Source organism: Pseudocercospora fijiensis (genome assembly GCF_000340215.1).
Source record: "Pseudocercospora fijiensis CIRAD86 unplaced genomic scaffold MYCFIscaffold_4, whole genome shotgun sequence".
NCBI classification, from domain to species: Eukaryota; Fungi; Ascomycota; class Dothideomycetes; order Mycosphaerellales; family Mycosphaerellaceae; genus Pseudocercospora; species Pseudocercospora fijiensis.
In genome coordinates this window covers 3410063-3428274 of record NW_006921535.1, presented here as the reverse complement: position 1 = coordinate 3428274, position 18212 = coordinate 3410063, and the positions used below count along the sequence as shown (strand labels likewise).

General features: G+C 48.7%; 5 protein-coding genes across 5 annotated transcripts; 3 read left to right on the top strand and 2 right to left on the bottom strand.

The window, feature by feature from the left end:
* Positions 1 to 6151: 6151 nt before the first annotated feature.
* Positions 6152 to 7850, top strand: MYCFIDRAFT_174753 (uncharacterized protein; the record flags this gene model as incomplete). The annotated part of the gene is made up of 6 exons (XM_007928371.1): positions 6152 to 6200; positions 6245 to 6342; positions 6371 to 6452; positions 6487 to 7077; positions 7103 to 7743; positions 7767 to 7850. The coding sequence occupies 6 exons, from the start codon at positions 6152 to 6154 to the stop codon at positions 7848 to 7850; spliced, it is 1545 nt and encodes a 514-aa protein (XP_007926562.1).
* Positions 7851 to 7894: 44 nt separating this feature from the next.
* Positions 7895 to 8869, bottom strand: MYCFIDRAFT_81827 (uncharacterized protein; the record flags this gene model as incomplete). The annotated part of the gene is made up of 1 exon (XM_007927846.1): positions 7895 to 8869. The coding sequence occupies one exon, from the start codon at positions 8867 to 8869 to the stop codon at positions 7895 to 7897; it is 975 nt and encodes a 324-aa protein (XP_007926037.1).
* A 1338-nt stretch (positions 8870 to 10207) lies between these two features.
* MYCFIDRAFT_81828 (uncharacterized protein) lies at positions 10208 to 11379 on the top strand (the record flags this gene model as incomplete). Its single annotated transcript, XM_007927847.1, has 4 exons — positions 10208 to 10210; positions 10268 to 10493; positions 10565 to 10713; positions 10786 to 11379. 4 exons carry the CDS (start codon positions 10208 to 10210, stop codon positions 11377 to 11379), a joined length of 972 nt encoding a protein of 323 aa, XP_007926038.1.
* Positions 11380 to 12232: 853 nt separating this feature from the next.
* Positions 12233 to 13879, bottom strand: MYCFIDRAFT_188352 (uncharacterized protein; the record flags this gene model as incomplete). Its single annotated transcript, XM_007928370.1, has 3 exons — positions 12233 to 12677; positions 12780 to 13732; positions 13784 to 13879. 3 exons carry the CDS (start codon positions 13877 to 13879, stop codon positions 12233 to 12235), a joined length of 1494 nt encoding a protein of 497 aa, XP_007926561.1.
* A 792-nt stretch (positions 13880 to 14671) lies between these two features.
* Positions 14672 to 18058, top strand: MYCFIDRAFT_81830 (uncharacterized protein; the record flags this gene model as incomplete). Its single annotated transcript, XM_007927848.1, has 3 exons — positions 14672 to 17251; positions 17393 to 17836; positions 17894 to 18058. The coding sequence occupies 3 exons, from the start codon at positions 14672 to 14674 to the stop codon at positions 18056 to 18058; spliced, it is 3189 nt and encodes a 1062-aa protein (XP_007926039.1).
* Positions 18059 to 18212: the final 154 nt, after the last annotated feature.

The following is an 18212-nucleotide window of genomic DNA, read 5'->3' as shown; positions in this document are numbered from 1 at the left end:
TAGCCGATGCTTTAGTCTTAGCTATAGGCATATTTCGCTCTAATAGTACGATGTAAATATCGAGCCCCTATCAGAGACTATCCCCTTAGGGGTTCCCTAATAGGTATAGAAGATATTAGTCTATAGCGCCTCTGCTATATTAATAGCAGTCTAATCCTTGCGAGCAGGAATGTAGCGAGCACCCTTAGTAAATCGGTCTATAATAACTAGTATAGCGTTAAAGACGTCTTTGCTTCCTCTTCGCTTAGTAGAGGGAAGACCTATAATAAAGTCTATTATAAGCTCTACAAAAGGCTTCTTTAGGATAGGGAGTAAAGACAACTCGCTAAATAGTAAGTGCTTTAGTGCTTGAACTCGCTAGTATACTATATAGGTCTATATATACTCCTTTATATACCGCTTGCTATTTAGCTAGTAGTGTGTACGCGATAGTAACTCGTGCGACCTCTCTATACTATAGTAACTAGCGAGCTTACTATTATAGTGCCTCTTTAAAAGCTCTTATCTAATCGATTGTTTAGCGGGGATATAGTATCTGCCCTTAAACTTTAAGTAACCTTTGTCGTCGATCGACTAACTATTACTCTTACTAGATCGAGTCGCCCGTCTACTTATAAGCCTATTAATACGCTCGATAGCAAAGGCGTCCCTCTGCTAAGTACGTAATAGCTTATTTATAAACGATTAACTATCCCTATTTGCAAGGTTATTTAATAGCACCCTCGCTATTAAACGAGGTACGTATTATATGTATCTAATAGTACTAGTAGCCGGATTAACTATAACCTCTTCTATAGTGCTATCGCTATATAGGCTATTACTATAGATAGCAATATCTTTAATCGAGTTATTATAGCTCGAGCGATCTACGTCCTTTCTAACGCGTACTAGAAGAACGACAACTCCGCTATAGTATTTGTTGCCGCCGCGGGGTCCGGAAGTCCGCTTATCCTACGCTTGCTTATTAACGACACGGGCTATAGCAATCTTATACTATAGGGTTAGAAACAAAGAATTGATATATTAGGTCTCGCTGTCGTAATTAGGTCGCCTCGATAGGCTATCGGTAGGGTTACTTACGCCTAGCTAGTATAATATATTAAAATCGAACCCGGCGAGGTAGACGGCCTATCTAGCCTATCGACCTATAACCCTAGTAACCTTAGTAATGCTACGGAGGTTGTTATAGTCTGTATAGACCTGTATTGTATATTAAGCCCTATCGAGGTAGTACCTCTAATACTTAAAGGCCTCGATAATAGCTAGGAGCTCTTGCTCGTAGGTCTCGTAGCGACGTTTAGTATTAATTATCTTCCTCGAGAAGAAGGCAATTAGGTACTAGTAGGTGTTATTAGCCTACTATAATATAATAGCTAATATAGCGAACTATAAAGCGTTAGTCTCAATTCGGATCTGTTTGCTTAGTACGAAATAGTGCAATAAGAGGACTTTAGTAAAGCGTTGCTTTAGGCCGTTAAAAGCGGCTTGTATTTTGTTAGTCTACCTAAACTCTCTAGATAGATTAGCCTTAGTTTTAGTAAGCTTAGTTAGGGGCATTATATGCCGTAAATAGCCCTTAATAAAGCGGCGGTAGAAATTAGCGAAGCCGAGGAACGATTGAAGCTCCTTAATAGACGTAGGAATAGGCTATTTAGTAATTGTTTTGATCCGATTAGGATTAGCCTTAACACCCTCGGTTAATACGAGGAAGCTAAGGAAGGACACCTCTTTAGCAGCAAAGGTGCATTTAGAAGGTTTGTAATATAGTCTATAGGCTCGCAGGCGGTCGAGGACCTTACGCACTACGGCCTAGTGTTCTATAATATTAGGTAAATGTGTATAAACTAGGATGTTATCTAGGTAAACTATATAGAGATAGTCTAATAGGCCTAAAAGGGCCCGATTAATATAGGACTAGAATGTTATAGGGGCATTAGCTAGCCTAAATAGTATAACTAAGTACTCGAAATAGCTATAGCGAGTACGGAAGGCTGTCTTCTATTTATCGCCCTTGCGAATACAGATGCGGTAATAGGCGTCCTTAATGTCTAATATAGTATAGTAGTAGGTACTAGAAAGGCGATCGAGGGTCTTATTAATAAGCGGAAGTAGATAGCGGTCCTTAATAGTAATAGCATTAAGTCTACGGTAATTAACGCATAATCGTAGGCTACTATCCTTCTTTAGAACAAACAGGATTAGTATACTAGCAGGGCTGTTACTATACCGTATCCGGCTATTAGCTAGGTTTTCTTCTAGGTACTTACGTAATATAGCAAGCTCGCGCTTACTAAGGTTGTAGAGTAGTCTAAATAGTAAAAGGAACCTCTTTGCCCTCTATAATATTAATCTTATAATCCGTCTCTTTAAATATAGGCAATGTCGATGCTAGGTAGTGTTTAAACACATTAATATAGGTCTCTCGGATAGGCTCTAGTATACGAGCAAGCTAATTAGGATTACTAGGAGGCACAGGTTTATCGTTATTACTACCGAGCAGATCGGTAGTCGGATTAGCTAAGGCGGAGGCTAGTGTTAGGTTGCTAATAAACAGGACCCTAATATCGTTAGGGCACTCGCTAACATTAATGTGTTTAATGTCCTCTTTCCTAGCGATTCTAGATCGCTACTTCTAGAGGCCTAGGTCTATAGCTATAGCGTAGTATTTAAGAATAGGGTTGCTAATAATAATAGTAGCTCCCCTATATAGGTTGTCTATATCTACTACGTAGGTAGTAAAGTCTAGTAGGCGTTCATTTCCGAGGTCGTCCTTTAGAACTATAGGAATATAGTAGGCCCTATAGGTTAAGTGCCGAGCGTTATTAAACTAAGCAAGGGTTGGCAGGTTAGTCCTCGGCAGTTGTCGAAGGTCTAATTGCTTAGCTAGGCGATAGCTAATAAGGGCACTAACTGAATTTCCTAGATCTAGTATAACCCTAGTTTAATAGTTAGTGCCCTTCGTGTCCTATACAAGGTAGGAGCGTATTATAGCTAGCACAATGTCGATAGTCTTACGCCGTACAAGGCTAACAGTTAGTGCGGCGCTTACTCTTTTTTCGACTAATTAAAAGAGCCGACTAGGGTAGTATTAGCGGCTAAAAGGTGTTTCCTATACTTAGCGGAAGCACGGTTAATTCGGGCCTAGTCCTTAGGTTTGTCGTATTAGCCTAGTAGATAGCTAGTGCTATTATAATTGAAGCACTTCAATCCGGTTAGTAGACTGCCGTAGCTATTGTTATTATTAGTAGAGCGGTTAGCATTATAGGGATACGAGTCCCTTCTACGGCCCCTATCGCGGCCTCCTCTATATAGCCGCCGGCTACGGCCTCTTCTACGGTCGTTGTTACTGTTCCTACTATTAGCATTGTTGTCCTAGTAGGAACCTTAGTTTCCTCCGTAGCTACGGTTGCTACGGTTAGTACTAGCTAGTCGGATCCTCGATTCTAGTCGTTATTAGAGCTAAATAGCCCGTTCGGCTGTTTCTACTTCGACTATAAATTGAATGCGTGTTAGATTAGCTTGTTCGAATATACGGCGACGGTCTAATTTGAGGATAAGTTCCTATCTAAGCTTAGGGCGTATTTCCGAGATCTATATAGAATTAGTCTTAGGCGGAAGGTCGTCTTTAAGGGTTTTCAAATAGGCTTTAAATAAGCGAGCCGATTGATTAGTCTTCTATTTAGCTCGAAGATACAGGTCCTAAGTATATTGTTACCTTAGTATAGGGTTTCTAAGGGTGTCTAGTATAATAGTTTTGTAGGTTTGCTACTAAATAGCAGTCTAGTTATTAAGGGAGTCGAAATAGTTATCCTATATGCGCTTTAGGTCGCTATTAATGTACTATATAGCGTGTATGACTAAGGAGTAGTCGTCTAGTAGCGCTCTTAGTGCGTTGCGCTAGTTAAGTTTACAGTTACGAATGTAGTCGTTGTACTGCTTCCGACTAGAGCTATTAAATACAGTATAGTCCTTAAGTTTAGTATCCTTCTTTTAGATAGGTAGTAAAGAAGGTCCTACTATTAGCTTAGCAGTAGTTGTTAGAGATTCCTAGAGGCGGCGAATCTCGAGAAGATTATCCTTTAGCTATTGTTCTTAACGTAAGGCAGTAAGCCTGTTTTAGGTAGCCTCTTAAAGCCTCGCTACTAGCTAGGGGCTAAAGGCTAGTTAGCTATATCGACGGTTAACAATATTGTTAAGAATGTCGTCGATAGGCAATTCTAGGTCGTTACCTAGAATTATAGGTTCTTCTTTAGCAGGTCCTATAGTAGGCTCTTCGGTAGGAGGCACTTTAGTAGGTGCTTTAGTAGGCACTTTAGTAGGCACTATGCTACTAGCGTTGTTATTACTAGCGCTGCTAGCGGTAGCACGGTTGTTATTGCTTCGTAATAAGCCGGCTATTATAATAGGGGGTAACACTAATAATGTATTATAGGCCCCTAAGATACGGATATAGCGGAATTAGTAGATATCGGCTTAGTACGATTAACTTAGTATAATAGGCCGTATAGAAGGCCTTGCTTAATAATTGGTACGGTTGTTTCGATAGAATAGTACGTATAGGTCCCGTTCTTCGGGCGTAATATAGTTAGATTAGTCTTATTCGTAGCTATACCGCTAAAAGCTTGAAATAAGGACTATCTAGCTGCTGCCCTTAAAGGGTAGATCGAATACTGTATAAGAAGGTATATTAGTAGGTAGATAGGGTAGTAGTAGGTACAAGTAGTATTCGATAAGGATCTAGGAGGAGAGGGAGGAAGGTAGGAGAGTTAGCCTAACGCTAAGCGCTAAGCCCTGCCTAAGGCATTAAGACCCTAGCTTTACTCGGCCTAGTTATATGCTAATCACGTATAGCCTCTTTAGTCCTAACATACCTTAAGGTAGGACTATAATACCGGCGATACAACTCGTATAACTAAACCCTAAGCCCTAGCTAAGACTACGCTTAGCGCTAGGCTCGTTTCTTAGAAGGCTTATTAATATATATATCTAAGACCTTAACTCCTACTACTAATCTATAGCTCCTTAAAAACTTAGAGCTCTTCCGTCCGCGATTTAGATAGTAGTAGTATAACCTAGTCTCCGACTTAAAGTACGCCTACTATATAGCTATATATTACCTATAGTTAGTTAGTTAGTTAGTTAGTTTATTATATTTATAAGCCTATCTAAAACCCGTTAAGCTACGCGGCTTAGCCTTCTAGACTCGAGGTTATAAAGAACGGAATCTATATATTACTACTAGGACCCCTATCTATTCCTTCTATCTAAACCGCCGTCTATATATTTATTCTTTTATAACTCTCGTTAAAAACCCTATTATATAGGAAAAAGATAGTTAGTCCTTAAGCCGGCGACGGCATCTACCCTACGCGGCCGAGTATAGATAGGTCGTAGCCCCTATTAAGGGAGAATTCTCTTTTATTATTTATATCTCTTAAAGCCCGAGGCCGACTTAGATAGTAATCTATAATCGCGATCGCGTCGCGACGATAGACTTATTGTTTAAGTATCTTTAAGAGCGTTGTCTCTTTATCGGTAAGTAGGAACGTATACTAATAGACGTCCTAGAAAGAGCCTCCTTTAGAAAGGAACTCGCGCGCCGTATATATCCTTCTTACTTTCCCTTCGAAGAACGCGTCTCTTTTTATTTATTTCGGACGATCTCGACTCGAGTATACCGAAGGAAAGGAAGGGCGTCTCGATAGGTATAATATAGAATATTCCGTCGTCCTAGGATTCGGGGGACTTCTGTTTATTAGGCGTACTATTCCGCGGCAGGTACGACGCGTCGTCGAGAGACTCTAAGAGTACTTCTCCCTCCGACGAGTTCGTTCTACGCCCCGGCGGCGGCAAAGACGCAGAGGCGACAAAAGTCGCGTCCTTATAGCATTCGCGATACGGACCTCGCAGCCCCGATACTGCTATCTTGTGGGTATGGTATAGAGCTCGAGCGGGCTGATCCGCATTGCCCACGCTGTCGTTGAAAAGAGGCAGGTAGCATGTGTTTCGCCATAGAATATCTGAGGCTGAAATGTGTCCAGACGGCAGCCCTCTGCTGTACGACTTTGGATCACTCAAGAACAGAGCACCCTTGCATCTATGCTACGAGGCACAATATCGGCATTGGACAAAGGAGATGGATCTTCCTGTGATGCACCCTTCGCTGATTTGTTTTATACGATCGACCTCGTTCGAAAGCCGTGCAAATTTGCTTATCGGCAACGCAACAATTGCGTATTCTAAGTGGGATCGAGTGTCCTATGGATGTACCAAACAGGCCTAGACCACTCAGCGCATCTGAATCGAATGAGGATCCCGCAATACCGGCGCAATGCCGCGAAAGTGGGCAACGATGGCGAACAGCCGCCAGAACGATCTGTTCCCAGCCAGTGAAGATCCTCAGCCTCACGGGATTTATTTGCGCATTCAGTCTTCCCATCGTGCTAGGCTCAGTGTCCGGATTTCTGGAAAACAGGATGATGCTAGCAGGTTGCAACTCTGGTAGCGCATGCCAATCTACAGTCAGCATTGTGCAAAGGCGTATCGCTCAGGTTTGGGACATCAGCAAGATTCTGGATATAACGACCGGTTTTGGTCAACTCAATCTCGGAGCTGCCAAGGCCATTGACATCGGAATCGCTTACTATACTTTCTGCAAAGCTTTAATCTGTGTTATAGAAACGCACGAAGCTAGCTGCGATATCTACGCAGCGGCTGCTTTCTCCACTGGTTCTCTCGGCGGCGCTCTGACACTATTGCAACACTCAATGTTCGGACCAACCTCCAAAAGTCTGTTTGCACGCTATCTCATCCTAGCTATGGTTCTCACTGGTCTTTGCACTCTCGCACTGCCGACTGTCATTTCGGCATCAACATCCTACGGTGCGAGATCGAGGGGTAGGATCAAGTATGGAGAAGACTGGGTGTCATTTGAGAGTTGGCGTCCGTCCTTCGCGGTCGTCACAGATGGCTCTCGCGTTGGTCTAAGAGATGGCTACATCATACCTCAGGGTGGCTACGCAAACGACAAGGCACTGATGGACTGTGAGTTTTGCATCGTATCACTTTCTGATATAGGTGCGGTTGGGCTGACTGCAGCCAGATTACTATGCATTCATCTCCAAAGACGAGATTGGACCATTTGCGGAGAAGAGTACGGCATTCCCTCTCAATACGACTGCGTACAGTGCAGATCATACGAACCCCATCTATCAAATCGAGGATAGAGCAAGCAGCATCAGACTCGATGGCAAGCTTTGGAACCTCGACAGACTGTCTCTGAACATCGTACCATTGCCTCGGAAACCCTGGTTCTACAAGGATCTTGTTGATTCGCCCGAAAATCTCGTCAGCCTGGACATGGCTAGATGTGATGCCACGGATCAATATCAATGGGGGTTCTCGTTTCTGATCCTCTTCATGTTCAGCATCGTCAATGCCTGCGCTGCAGCCATCTTGTACGCGATCCATCTTCTAACAATTTTCCGAAACCATGTAATTAGGCTCGGAAGACATGAGCCTCATGTGTGGCGAGCTGTGGCAGATTTGAGTGTCGCTCTTGGAAAGATTACCGGTGGCGAACACCCTCGAATGGACACGAGTCGGTTGAAAGAAATCATGAAGGGCAGTAGCATCATGTTGAGTGCTGAGTCAACAGCTACTAACGACAGAGTCTGCTCATCCTCTTCGCAGCGCGGTCTCGGTATTGAGCCGACTCATCGTTCCGTGAGGAGAATGCATACGGTGTGATCTTACCACGACTGCAGAAACTGGTCGTCTCTGGAGCAAGCACTTCCAAGTTGATCATGACGGTTAGATCCGCGTCGCGAAGATCTTTGTGCCATTCATAGAGACTTACTAATACAGGAGCAATGAAGGCAATATGATATGATTGCTACCTCAGCCACATTGGCGGCAAGAGGCAGTTCATCTCCGCTAGCGTCAGAGGATTTGCCTTCAAGAACTCCTCTAATGTTAATAGCTTGCCTCGAGCATTCTTTGCAGCCCATGCGACTTGATCCTCGGTGTCAGGGCCGAAATAGCCATATTCGGCCGCAAAACAATATGCACCAACGAAGAAATCCACTATGAACGCAACTTTCCGACCAAACTCTTCTGCCGATACTTCTTTGAAGACTATCTTCTGACCTGCGGACATCGACAATTGCTTTGCGATATCTTCAACGCTGTAGAGGGCCTCTGCAGCACACAAGCGCTGGCCCTCATACTTTGCTGGTTCGGCCAATATTGCGCCGACGAATTTGCCAATATCTTCGACTGCAGCAATCAACGGATATGAAGTATTTGCTGCATGGGGACGGGACATGACCCAAGATTTATCGCTGTCTCTTTGTGCCGTCAAGAAGGGTTGCGACTGGAAGTTTTCCATGAAGAAGCCGAGAGACACGAAGGCACTTTTGATCGGCAGACCGCGAATGTACTTCTCGGCCTTAGCTTTGGCGTCGAAGGGGGTCACCTTTGCGTATTTGCCCTTGGAGATCTCAGCAACAGACGGCAACGTAGACCAAATGAAGTATTCGACCCCGTTCGATACAGCAACATCGGCTATGTTCTTGGCGGCGTTAAATTCAGCTTCGACCGCTTCTGGGCCCACAGATGGAACCGTAATTGCAAATATTGTGTGAGCGCCACTGAGAGCTTCCTGGAGAGACGCTCGATCGTTCCCGTCTCCTTGGACGACTTGGACTTGGACTTGCTCCTGCAGCTGCTTGGCTTTTTGTGACGCTGGATCTCGAGTGATTGCTCGGATGCTGTATAGCTGAGACAATTCTGGGTCGCACAAGACGTTTTTGATGATCGAACTTCCTTGCTGGCCAGTTGAGCCAAATACCGCGAGAATCTTGGACATTTCGTCGGGGTGACGGCGTAATCGAGTGTCAAGAGAAATGTATGGAGCTGACTTGCAGAAATGTTTGGAATCGCAACGACTATATACATGGCAGCGCTCATCCGACAATCGATCACGGAGCGACTTAATGAAGAGCCTTTCAAACCGGATGCCTTGCAGGAACGATGTGATTGGACGCTTTCGGGATGTTGTGTCAGAATTTGGCAGCTCACGTTGTTCAGCATAGGGCAACCGCAAGCCACACGACCATACATGGTACCAAGTTTAGGCGCTACGACAAGGTAATTGAGGGCTTGACAGTCTCGCCATCTTAAAATGGACAATCAAAGCCGATATCAGCTTTCTTGGTGCGGTGCTCTGCCAACATACCACCAAGCGAATGAGTCTCTTGGACTATACGATGATACGAGTAATGCATACACTTGCAGGAACCTTTTTTTCGTCACCACTCGAGTGCTCCAATGCTCTTTGTGCTCCATGCTGAAAGAGGCGGTCTTCCATTTCCGGGCATCCTTTGTCCAAAATACCATCACAGTTTTCTTTCGCAGTTTCCGCTTGTTCCATTGTCATTCCTTATGGAAACCTCGTCGCAGCGCGGAGGATAGACTAAACCCGATCGTTAAAAACGAAAGCATGCCTCCCACAGCTTGGAATACGTTCCGAAGTCATCACTGGAAACTCGAAGCAAATTGGCCAGGTGGTACGACATCGAAAACGAAATCAAGGCAGGTCAGCGCCGTATGGAAGTCCCTGGCAACTCGCGAAGCAAAAGAAAGAGAAGCTGCTAGTATCGCCAATGATCCCGCTCGAACTCTCGCGCAAAGTAGAGCAGCCGCCCGTCGCATCGCAAGAAACATCCCGCCTCCTTCTCCTCCTCCCGGTCCTCCTCCGGCTGTTCCTCCTCCGGCTGTTCCTCCTCCGCCCGTTCCTCCCGTTCCGCCCTATATTGAATTCCTGCTTGGACAGGACAATCGATCTGATGATGTCGATTCCCCCGTCCCACTCGATGCCGACGGTGCGAAATGGCTGGGAGGTTGGTCGATAGGAGGTCGCGAAAGGAACAAAGCTTGCCCCTGGTATCTTGTCGACGATGACGGCAATATCGAAGATAGAAAGATCGTGAAAGACACTTATCTCCGGGATATCTTGGATTGGACCGACATGACTCGATGGTCGGGCGATCCGAGAGAGGGCGGGCTACCGATGGAATATATTCTGCATAAGAGGCTGCTCGAAACGAACGGTAGCGAGCATTTTGCTGCAGTACGTGGATGTCGAGTGTTCGTCAGGCGCTGGATGTATCGATTTGTTATGGAATATTGTGATCAACGCGATACGATGGTATGTTACAACATTGCTTTTCTTTGAGATCGGATAATTTGCTTATCCGTGCTACAGGCGCTGCTCCATCGGTACACGAAAGACAATTCCATGGTCCCAGAGCCCTTCCTCTGGCGTTTACTCGAAAGCATGGCATACGCGTGCTTAGCCATGCAGCAAGGTGCCACGGACGCAGCAGTCGACGGCTGGCGGCAGATCATTCACCGTGATCTCAAGTCTGATAACGTATTTCTTGCGAGTGAGAATGGATCGCACTATCCCCAACCCAAAATTGCAGACTTTGGTACGTTGCATTATGCTCTTCCAGCGAATTTGACGCCACGCCCTTTGTACTGACCATGTGCTCAATCCCAGAATTTGCCTACGAAACCACAGCAGATGATCCGTTCAATCCGATTATGTGGAGAGCGCAAGGCGTCGGATGCCTTAATTGCCAAGCTCCAGAAACACATGGAGCCGTCAGCGAAGACCTGGAAAACAGCAAGGTGTTGTCACCTGCAAATGTAAGTGCAAGCATAATACAAAGATCCAATATGATCTCACCTTTCGAGATCTAAGCTTACGACCAAATCCAGGTCTGGTGCATTGGCATCACCTTGTGGCACCTAATGAACGACGGCATGTACAAAGTTGAAGTTAACCAACAGTGGGAGGAAGACGATTATGTCATGAGAAATCCGTGGGGCGAGAATCCAGAGAATTATTACAGCCAGCCTCTGCTGACAGCCGTCACAAATTGTCTTACCTATTCCCCGGAGTGGAGAGTCACACCACAAGGAATTCTCGATTTCATTGAATCCAGTGCTGGAGATGATCAAGCTGGACCGTGTATTGCTGCTCGCAATGCTGTCTCCGAGAACGATGCGGGTTTCAACCAGCAACAATGGGCGTATCGTGGCGTTCAGGATCCTGTGACAAGGGCGTGGGCGGATGTGTTGGGCGATCGAGAACAATTTGAGCAGCAGCAAGCAGCCGCACGAGAAGCCGCACAAGCAGCCGCGGCCGCGGTCGAAAGCGAACTTGATTCGGCTTCGAGTGAAGGGGAGGGAGAACAGCCACCTCCACCACCACCAGGCTACTTTGGAGGTGGACCACCGATGCCCGCCCTTAGGCCCATGACAGCTGAAGACATGCTCCCTTCATCTGAGGGTGATGGTGAAAGTGACTAGGCGTGGACCGCTGGATCACAAGTTGCTATTCGCTGTAAGAAGGATTTGGGAGATACCCGCTTTCACTCCGAAGTGTTGAAACGCTAGAGTGGTGTATGGATGTTGTGTTATATAGGAGGAGATTGCATGTGAATGAAATGACTGTTCGGGGTTGTTTATGTAGCGTCGTTTCTTCTATACCAGCGAAGCTTCGGGACGAGAATTTTTTTTCTATGGTACTTGTGTTTTATTATTTGTCTCTCTGTGATATGCGTTTGAAAGGGCTGTTAGAGCTAGGAGATGGGTGAAGTCTGGGAGTAGTAGAAGATACGGGCTCGGACGCTCTCTTTGATGCATCTCTTCCGGAATTCACTTTTACTGTCCATCCATGTCTTAGCGGCTCCTTCTCTTATCCCGTCTCTCTTGATGCTGCGCCGCAGTGGAAGAGGTCTTAGTCACTCGGTCCGTCGCCAAAATTCAGGCAGGTCGGTATCATAAAAGGCACTATCTCGTGGGTTTCCCTGCCTTTTCGTCATTTCAACCCGTGTCTCTGGCCGTGGAACAACGTCCTCCACGGGTGCTGTCGGAGAAATTTCTGCCAGTCCTCCTGCAGCATACTTGCTGGGTGTCTGAAAGTCAATCTTGGTGTTGATGTTAGTGAGTCCGTCGAAGTGTCACCTTACTCTATTGCCTTTCACAGATGGAGTGCTTCTGTATCGTGCAACGCGATCTCAGGCAACCAATATACGATCAGCAGGTAGGTGAAGTGTCATCTCCAAAATGATGGCCGCAACAAAGAGAACGACTCATGTAGACGAGAGTACCAAATCGCCTTATTGTCGCAACAGAAAGCTCAAATTTTCTATACAAAACGCTAAAGCTTGATCGAGATGTTGTAATGGTCTAAAGCAAGCGCAATGGCTGTCAAGACCGCCATGTAGCTAACCAAGACGGCCATCGCCGGGACGTCCGCCATGAAAATGGTTGGCATGGTCATGTTGACGAGTCCGGTCAGCAAGTTCGCAATCAAGAATACAGCGAGCCCATTACGGTTGTACGCCTTCATAACTCTGCTTGTGGCTTCTTGTATGCGTTGGCGTTCGCCTTCCTTGGTCTTGGCGTTGTAAAGGGTCGGGAACAAGAATTTCTCGATTAGGCAAAACAGCAACAATTGAGCTGTGTTGAAGGAACACACCCAGCAAACGTATGCCAAGTTCGCCATTCGTCGCGAGACGAACAGTCGTGGGCCATACCTCCACATTGCCCATAAAGCGAACACGAACCATAAGAGTGTCCAAATGGCAAGTCGTGGAAGAGTGCTCTCTGGCCACTCAGGCTTCAGCTGCGGCATTTGCATAGGTGGAGCTGCAGGCTTTGGTTCTTCGTCTTCCTTCTCTGCCGCTCCAAGAACTGATGCCAACCACTCCGCATCCTGATCCATGTGATCTTTAGGCGCAAGGGGGTTTCCACCCGGAGGAGGATCGCGAGTCAAGATATTCTGGCCAATGCCCATTCCGGCGATGAAAATGGCGAGATAGCCGATGAAAGAGAAGACACCTTCTCTATTCTGCGAAAGCCAGTCGCCAGGCACTCTTTCGGAGAGAATGATGTACCTCTTCATGTCAGGAACACAGAACAGGATCAGCTCGTAGCAAATGGCTAAGATGAAAGCAAAGATGTTGTACGGTAGCCATTGCAGAAGCGGCTGTAGTATTGCCAAAGCGGGAGACAAGAGCGCGAGTGTGAAGAAGAAGTTCCAATGCACACCATACTCGCTGACATGCTCTGCGTATTCAAGTCCTTTGACACTGGCCAGGCGAAGCAAGCCGAGGACGAGGAGTGGAAGCGAATGTCGCATGGCTTCCTTCAGTCTGGTAAGGATCGATCGGGTGGCGCTTATCTGCTCCTTCAGTTGTTGGCGGGCTGCAACGATGCCAGCAGCGAACACGAAAGAGCCCACTCCCAGATCCATAAGTGAGGTTCCAAACGATTCTGTCTTTGCGAATCGTCGTGGAAAGACAGGAAAGTCGACAGCTAAGATGCTAGAGCAAGTGATAATCATCATGGCACCTCTATACGCTGTGATGAATGGTTTGACTGGCAGAGGATCTTTCTCTTCCTCTTTTGCCAGGTCTTCATCGGCCTTGCCAGGAGGCTTTGCCGCCTTGGGAAGTTCAAGACTGGGCTGGAGGAAAGCGGGCACGGCTGGAAGGACGAGTAAGCCGATAAGAATGTGTGGCCCACCGGAATAGACGGTCGTGGCGAAGAGGATGGCACAGCAATTTATCAGAAAATCGGTGAGCGCCGCGGGGATGGTGTAGGGTTTGAAGAAGTGTTGGCGGGTCTGTAAGGTTGCCCACAAAAAGGCGGCGGCCTGCATAACATGTCAGAGCGTGCAAGACTTTCATGCAGGAGGTGGTCGTACTGGAGCTACCAAAGCAACATGATTGATTTCCCAAATGCCACCTCCCCCGAGAAAAGAGACAGCGGCTTCCTTTTGCGCCTTGTATTCGGGCGTCATCTTGTGGGGTTTGCGTGGAGGTCGATGGAAGCAAGGCGTGCGTATGAAAATTACGATAGCGAACGTGTGCTTCTGTAGATTTTAGGAGCGAGCGAGGAAGCTGGGACCGCTTGTAGAAGGTTGCTGCCGCTGCCGTGCCGTGCCGAGCAGGGATGCGTTCCGTGCGCGACTTTTCGGGAAGGAACAACTTCACGTCTCCTTTCGCTGTTTGTTTTCATGTCGAGTCCACGTACACACCGACTGCCCTGCCCTGCCCTGCCCTGCCCTGCCCTGCCAGCACACGATGCTCAATTCCCTGCTTTGCTGCATTGTGTTTCGCTTCCACCCCGCGCGCTGCGTTCAGCCGAACGAGGTTCCGAAGATCGTATTGTTTTGGTGTCAGCCAGCAGCTGTTGTGGACTTGAGGCTTACAATGTATCAATTAGTTATGGTATGTGATATTGTCCAGTGTAGGCCGGCGCCGGCACAGGCCCCTCGTCTCCGACTGCTTTCGGCAATCTGGAGGCACTGCATGCACGAAGCCGATCTGGCGGTGCGGCATCAACGTGCCTTCCGCGTTTGTAGGCAAACGTAACTGCAGCAACTCGAAACCTCAACACGTGCAAGTGCAAGAACGCCGAAAGGTACTCCTTCCTCGCCCAGCGCTGCACTCTCTCTGGCAAATCGACTTCACACGATCCGCCCGCAGCTTCACTCAACGCAGCTTCTCAAGCATTGCACCGACAATTCGGCCGGGCCTGATCGCGCCGACACCAACGGCTCCATGCAATCGCCACCGCCGCAGTCGTAGCCATGCCACTCCAGCAGCTGGACGCCAATCTGCGCGCCTACAGCATCCCCGCCCGTTCGCGCGACTCTTTCGCGAGCGACGCTTCCTATGCGCACACGAGAGACGAGAATTCCGCCCTCCCTCCCAAACAGCCCGGCTCCAAAACACCTCCATCTGAGCGCCTCTTGGCCCCGACCCGGTCATCTGCCGCCAAAGCTGCATCGGCCATTACGCGCCCCGGGAAAGCTCTCCCGCCATCACCGCCCTTCGTCTCGCTGGCGTCACCAGCTACAGGCCAGCCCGACACCCCACCAATGTCCCCAGCCATTGTGCCCAAGTGGTCTGACCGCGTCGTCCGCCGCATCATCTCCCGGGAAAGGGTCGCCAAGCATTCTGAGCCATCCTCGCCGAGCACGCACGCCTTGGACATGCCGCCGCTACCAGCTGTCCCCGTCACCGAAAAGCCATTGCCTTCCAGGCCCATTGCATCCGTCGCCTCGGATCTCAGTCCGTCTAAAGACAGCCGCACCTTGATTGACGCCGTTGAGAAGCCTTTGCAGATGTCGCAGGAAGGTAGCGCTCGCGACTGGCCGGCACTGACTCCGCGATCAGTGAGTGCACCAGAGCCCAAACGACCAAGTTTCAGCCGCGATTTGAAATCGACGCCGAGTGCCATCCCGCGGAGAATTTCCACTAAGTCGATCGCGCGAACCTCTGCCGATGCGGTCAAGATGCTCGACAAGCGCATGGCGAGGAACAGTAATGCTTCGGTCCTCACGCAACACTCGTCGGATCCATCCTTTGTCAGTGCAGAGGAACCCAACTTGACCGATCATACCACCGAAAGAGCTTCCATGAGTCTTCCATCGCTTGTCCACACTCCTCAACATGTCGCGCCTGCACCTCAACTCTCAACTCCGGCGCAAACTACCCAATATCCAGCCCGCATGCAATCCTTGGGACACCGCTTGGGCAATGGAAACCTCACTCAACCCAAGAGAGCATCTGGCGCAGAAATGCCGCGACGTCTCTCTGGCATCGCTGGTCCAAATACCCCGATGGCACAGCCTCGCGGTCACAGTCCATCTCCGGCAAGCTTCTCTCGTCCGAGACCCGGTAGTGGCGCTTACGCCGCACCTTTGCCTTCACTTCCGAAGGACACTCCTCCATCTACTGCCGAGAAAGTCTTGCATCAGCGGACCGCCTCGCGTATTCCGATACCGGATTCGAAGAAGGCAACTCTGGTGGACATTCGGACTCTACCTCCACCGCCAAACAGCGAAGGCAGTCCGTCATTCGGAGCGCGGCGATTGGTGTCTCCTGGCGCTCTGGCGATCCTGGATCAGGGCACCAAGCGCCGCCTGCAGCGTGCCAATACAAACGGTAGCACGGCAAGCACGGAGTCCTCGTCAACTCGGATCCTGAATCTTGATCATGTCAACGAGAAACAGCAGCGAAGCCGAAGCAAGAGCAGCTCGCCCGGAGACACCTTCGGTCCAAGCTCGTCAGACGAGGAGGAGGTCGTTACACCTGTGATGGAACCGTTCAGACTGCGCAATGGAGCAAGCTTGAAATCAGACCGAGCCACGGATATGGAAGATCAATTCAATCTGACACCAGATGAACTGAGATTCCGCTCGCTGAGAAGAGCTCCGCCTTCGAAGAGCCCATTTACTGGCCCCCTGCAGACCATTCACTCCCAAGCAACGCTAGCAATGCCTCATGCCGAGGATTCACCCACCAAGAATGCTTGTATTTCCCACTCCAACCAATTTTCCAATCTAGCTCGGCGCCTGCATCATCTCAAGTCGAGCCATGGTTCAGACAATTACAAGGACGATGATACCGAGCCTGTCAATCAGCAGGGTTCTCAGCACCTTTTGAGACAGCTACTGGAAGAGACTCAGTGCCAAGATCAGATCTGCCAAAACAGTGGCATGCCAGGACTGGACAAGGAGACTAAGAATCACCTCACGCAGACGCTGTGTCTATTGGAAGGTCACGGCAGCCCAACCCAGGACAATTTCGATCATGGTAAGCTGGAGCAGATGTTTGGCCAACTAGTACCAGGAATCAACAGAGCGTCGAAGACAAATACGCTTTTGAATGATGCCACTGCAGCAACACGGTTTCTGGAAGGCGATTCTCGCGACAGTGTTGTCGAAAATCCCTCGCCCGACCATGTTAATGGCATCGCTCACGGCGGATCAGGAGGCTTCAATGATGATGCTACTGTAGCAGAATTGCCAGCGAATGATGCCTGCCAGACGCCCGCCGTGAGCAAATGGTCTGACAGCACACCTTCCGCGCAAGGCAACTCAACAGATCTGAACCGAAAGGAGCCACAATGCTCAATCGGCTACCCGTCAGCTACCCATGCGCCAGGTGTTCGGTCACCCGCCCACCTGACCCATGGACGACAGCGTAACTCTGGATTCAGCAGCCGGAACTCATCTCCGACGCTTGGCCACTCCAAGCGCGGACCAGAAAGCATTCTGGCAAAAGGGAGCGTACAGCGAGGCCACAAAGCTGGCGAACGAGCTGGCTTTGCTCGCATGACTGCTTCGGCAGCGTCCAAGAAGATTCCCAGAGCGGCCGGCTCTGTAAGTAAAGGCTTTAAAAAGCCGGAGGAAGCTAAGCGAGGGCGACACAGTTTTATGACTGCTTCGAGGACCGCATCGGTGTCTGAAATTGCGCTCGAAAAGGTAAGCAATACCGTGAACCACCCTGTATCTACAATTCAGCGCCCTAACATTGCGCAGCCGCCACGTTCGCGATCGAAGAGCCGCACTGTGCTTGACAAGATCAACGGCTTCTTTTCACATAAGCGCGACAAGAAGACTGAAGATGGGTCCGAAGCGCCACCACCACTGCCACCACTCGATTTTGGGAACTTGTCCACCCGCACCACTGCACACATCGACGAATCCAACAGCCCATTCCCTCAACTACATCGAATGAACAGAACTACGAGCCCGCCGCTCACATCGGTGCCTGAAACATCAACATGTCCACCGTCGCAAGATCATCGCAGCTTCTCGCGCGCCAGTGACAAGTCTATGGCTAGCATTCTGCCACTTGATGGCGACTGCGATGGAACAGTTCTGACGCTTACCGATAAGCTGGTTACTAAGGCTAAACAGGAGAAGTCGGTGACGCGCAAACAACGCCTTACGAACTTCGCACATGTAAGCTACACAGCAATGAACGAGCCAAGTGGCAAAGCGTACTAACACGATGTGTAGATTCTGAACGATGCTCTGATCCACGTTCGAGAAGCCAAGATCAGCGCGGAGACTGCTCGTCAGATGGCAGACCAAGCCGAGCTGTCGTACCTGAAGACGCAGAAGGGGGTTGATATGCTGTCGAGACTCGCATCATCATTGGTTCAGGGCACAGTGCGGCGCTAGTATCGCGTGCGTACCATGCTGCGCTGCTGGTCTCGCACCTGTCTTCATGTGTTTCGGATGATTCCTTTCCCCATTTCTTGTACAGCTCAGACTCTTGACCTATCGGCGTCACTGGGTAAGAGGAGGGCAGAGCTCTTTTCGTATGGTTGCATGA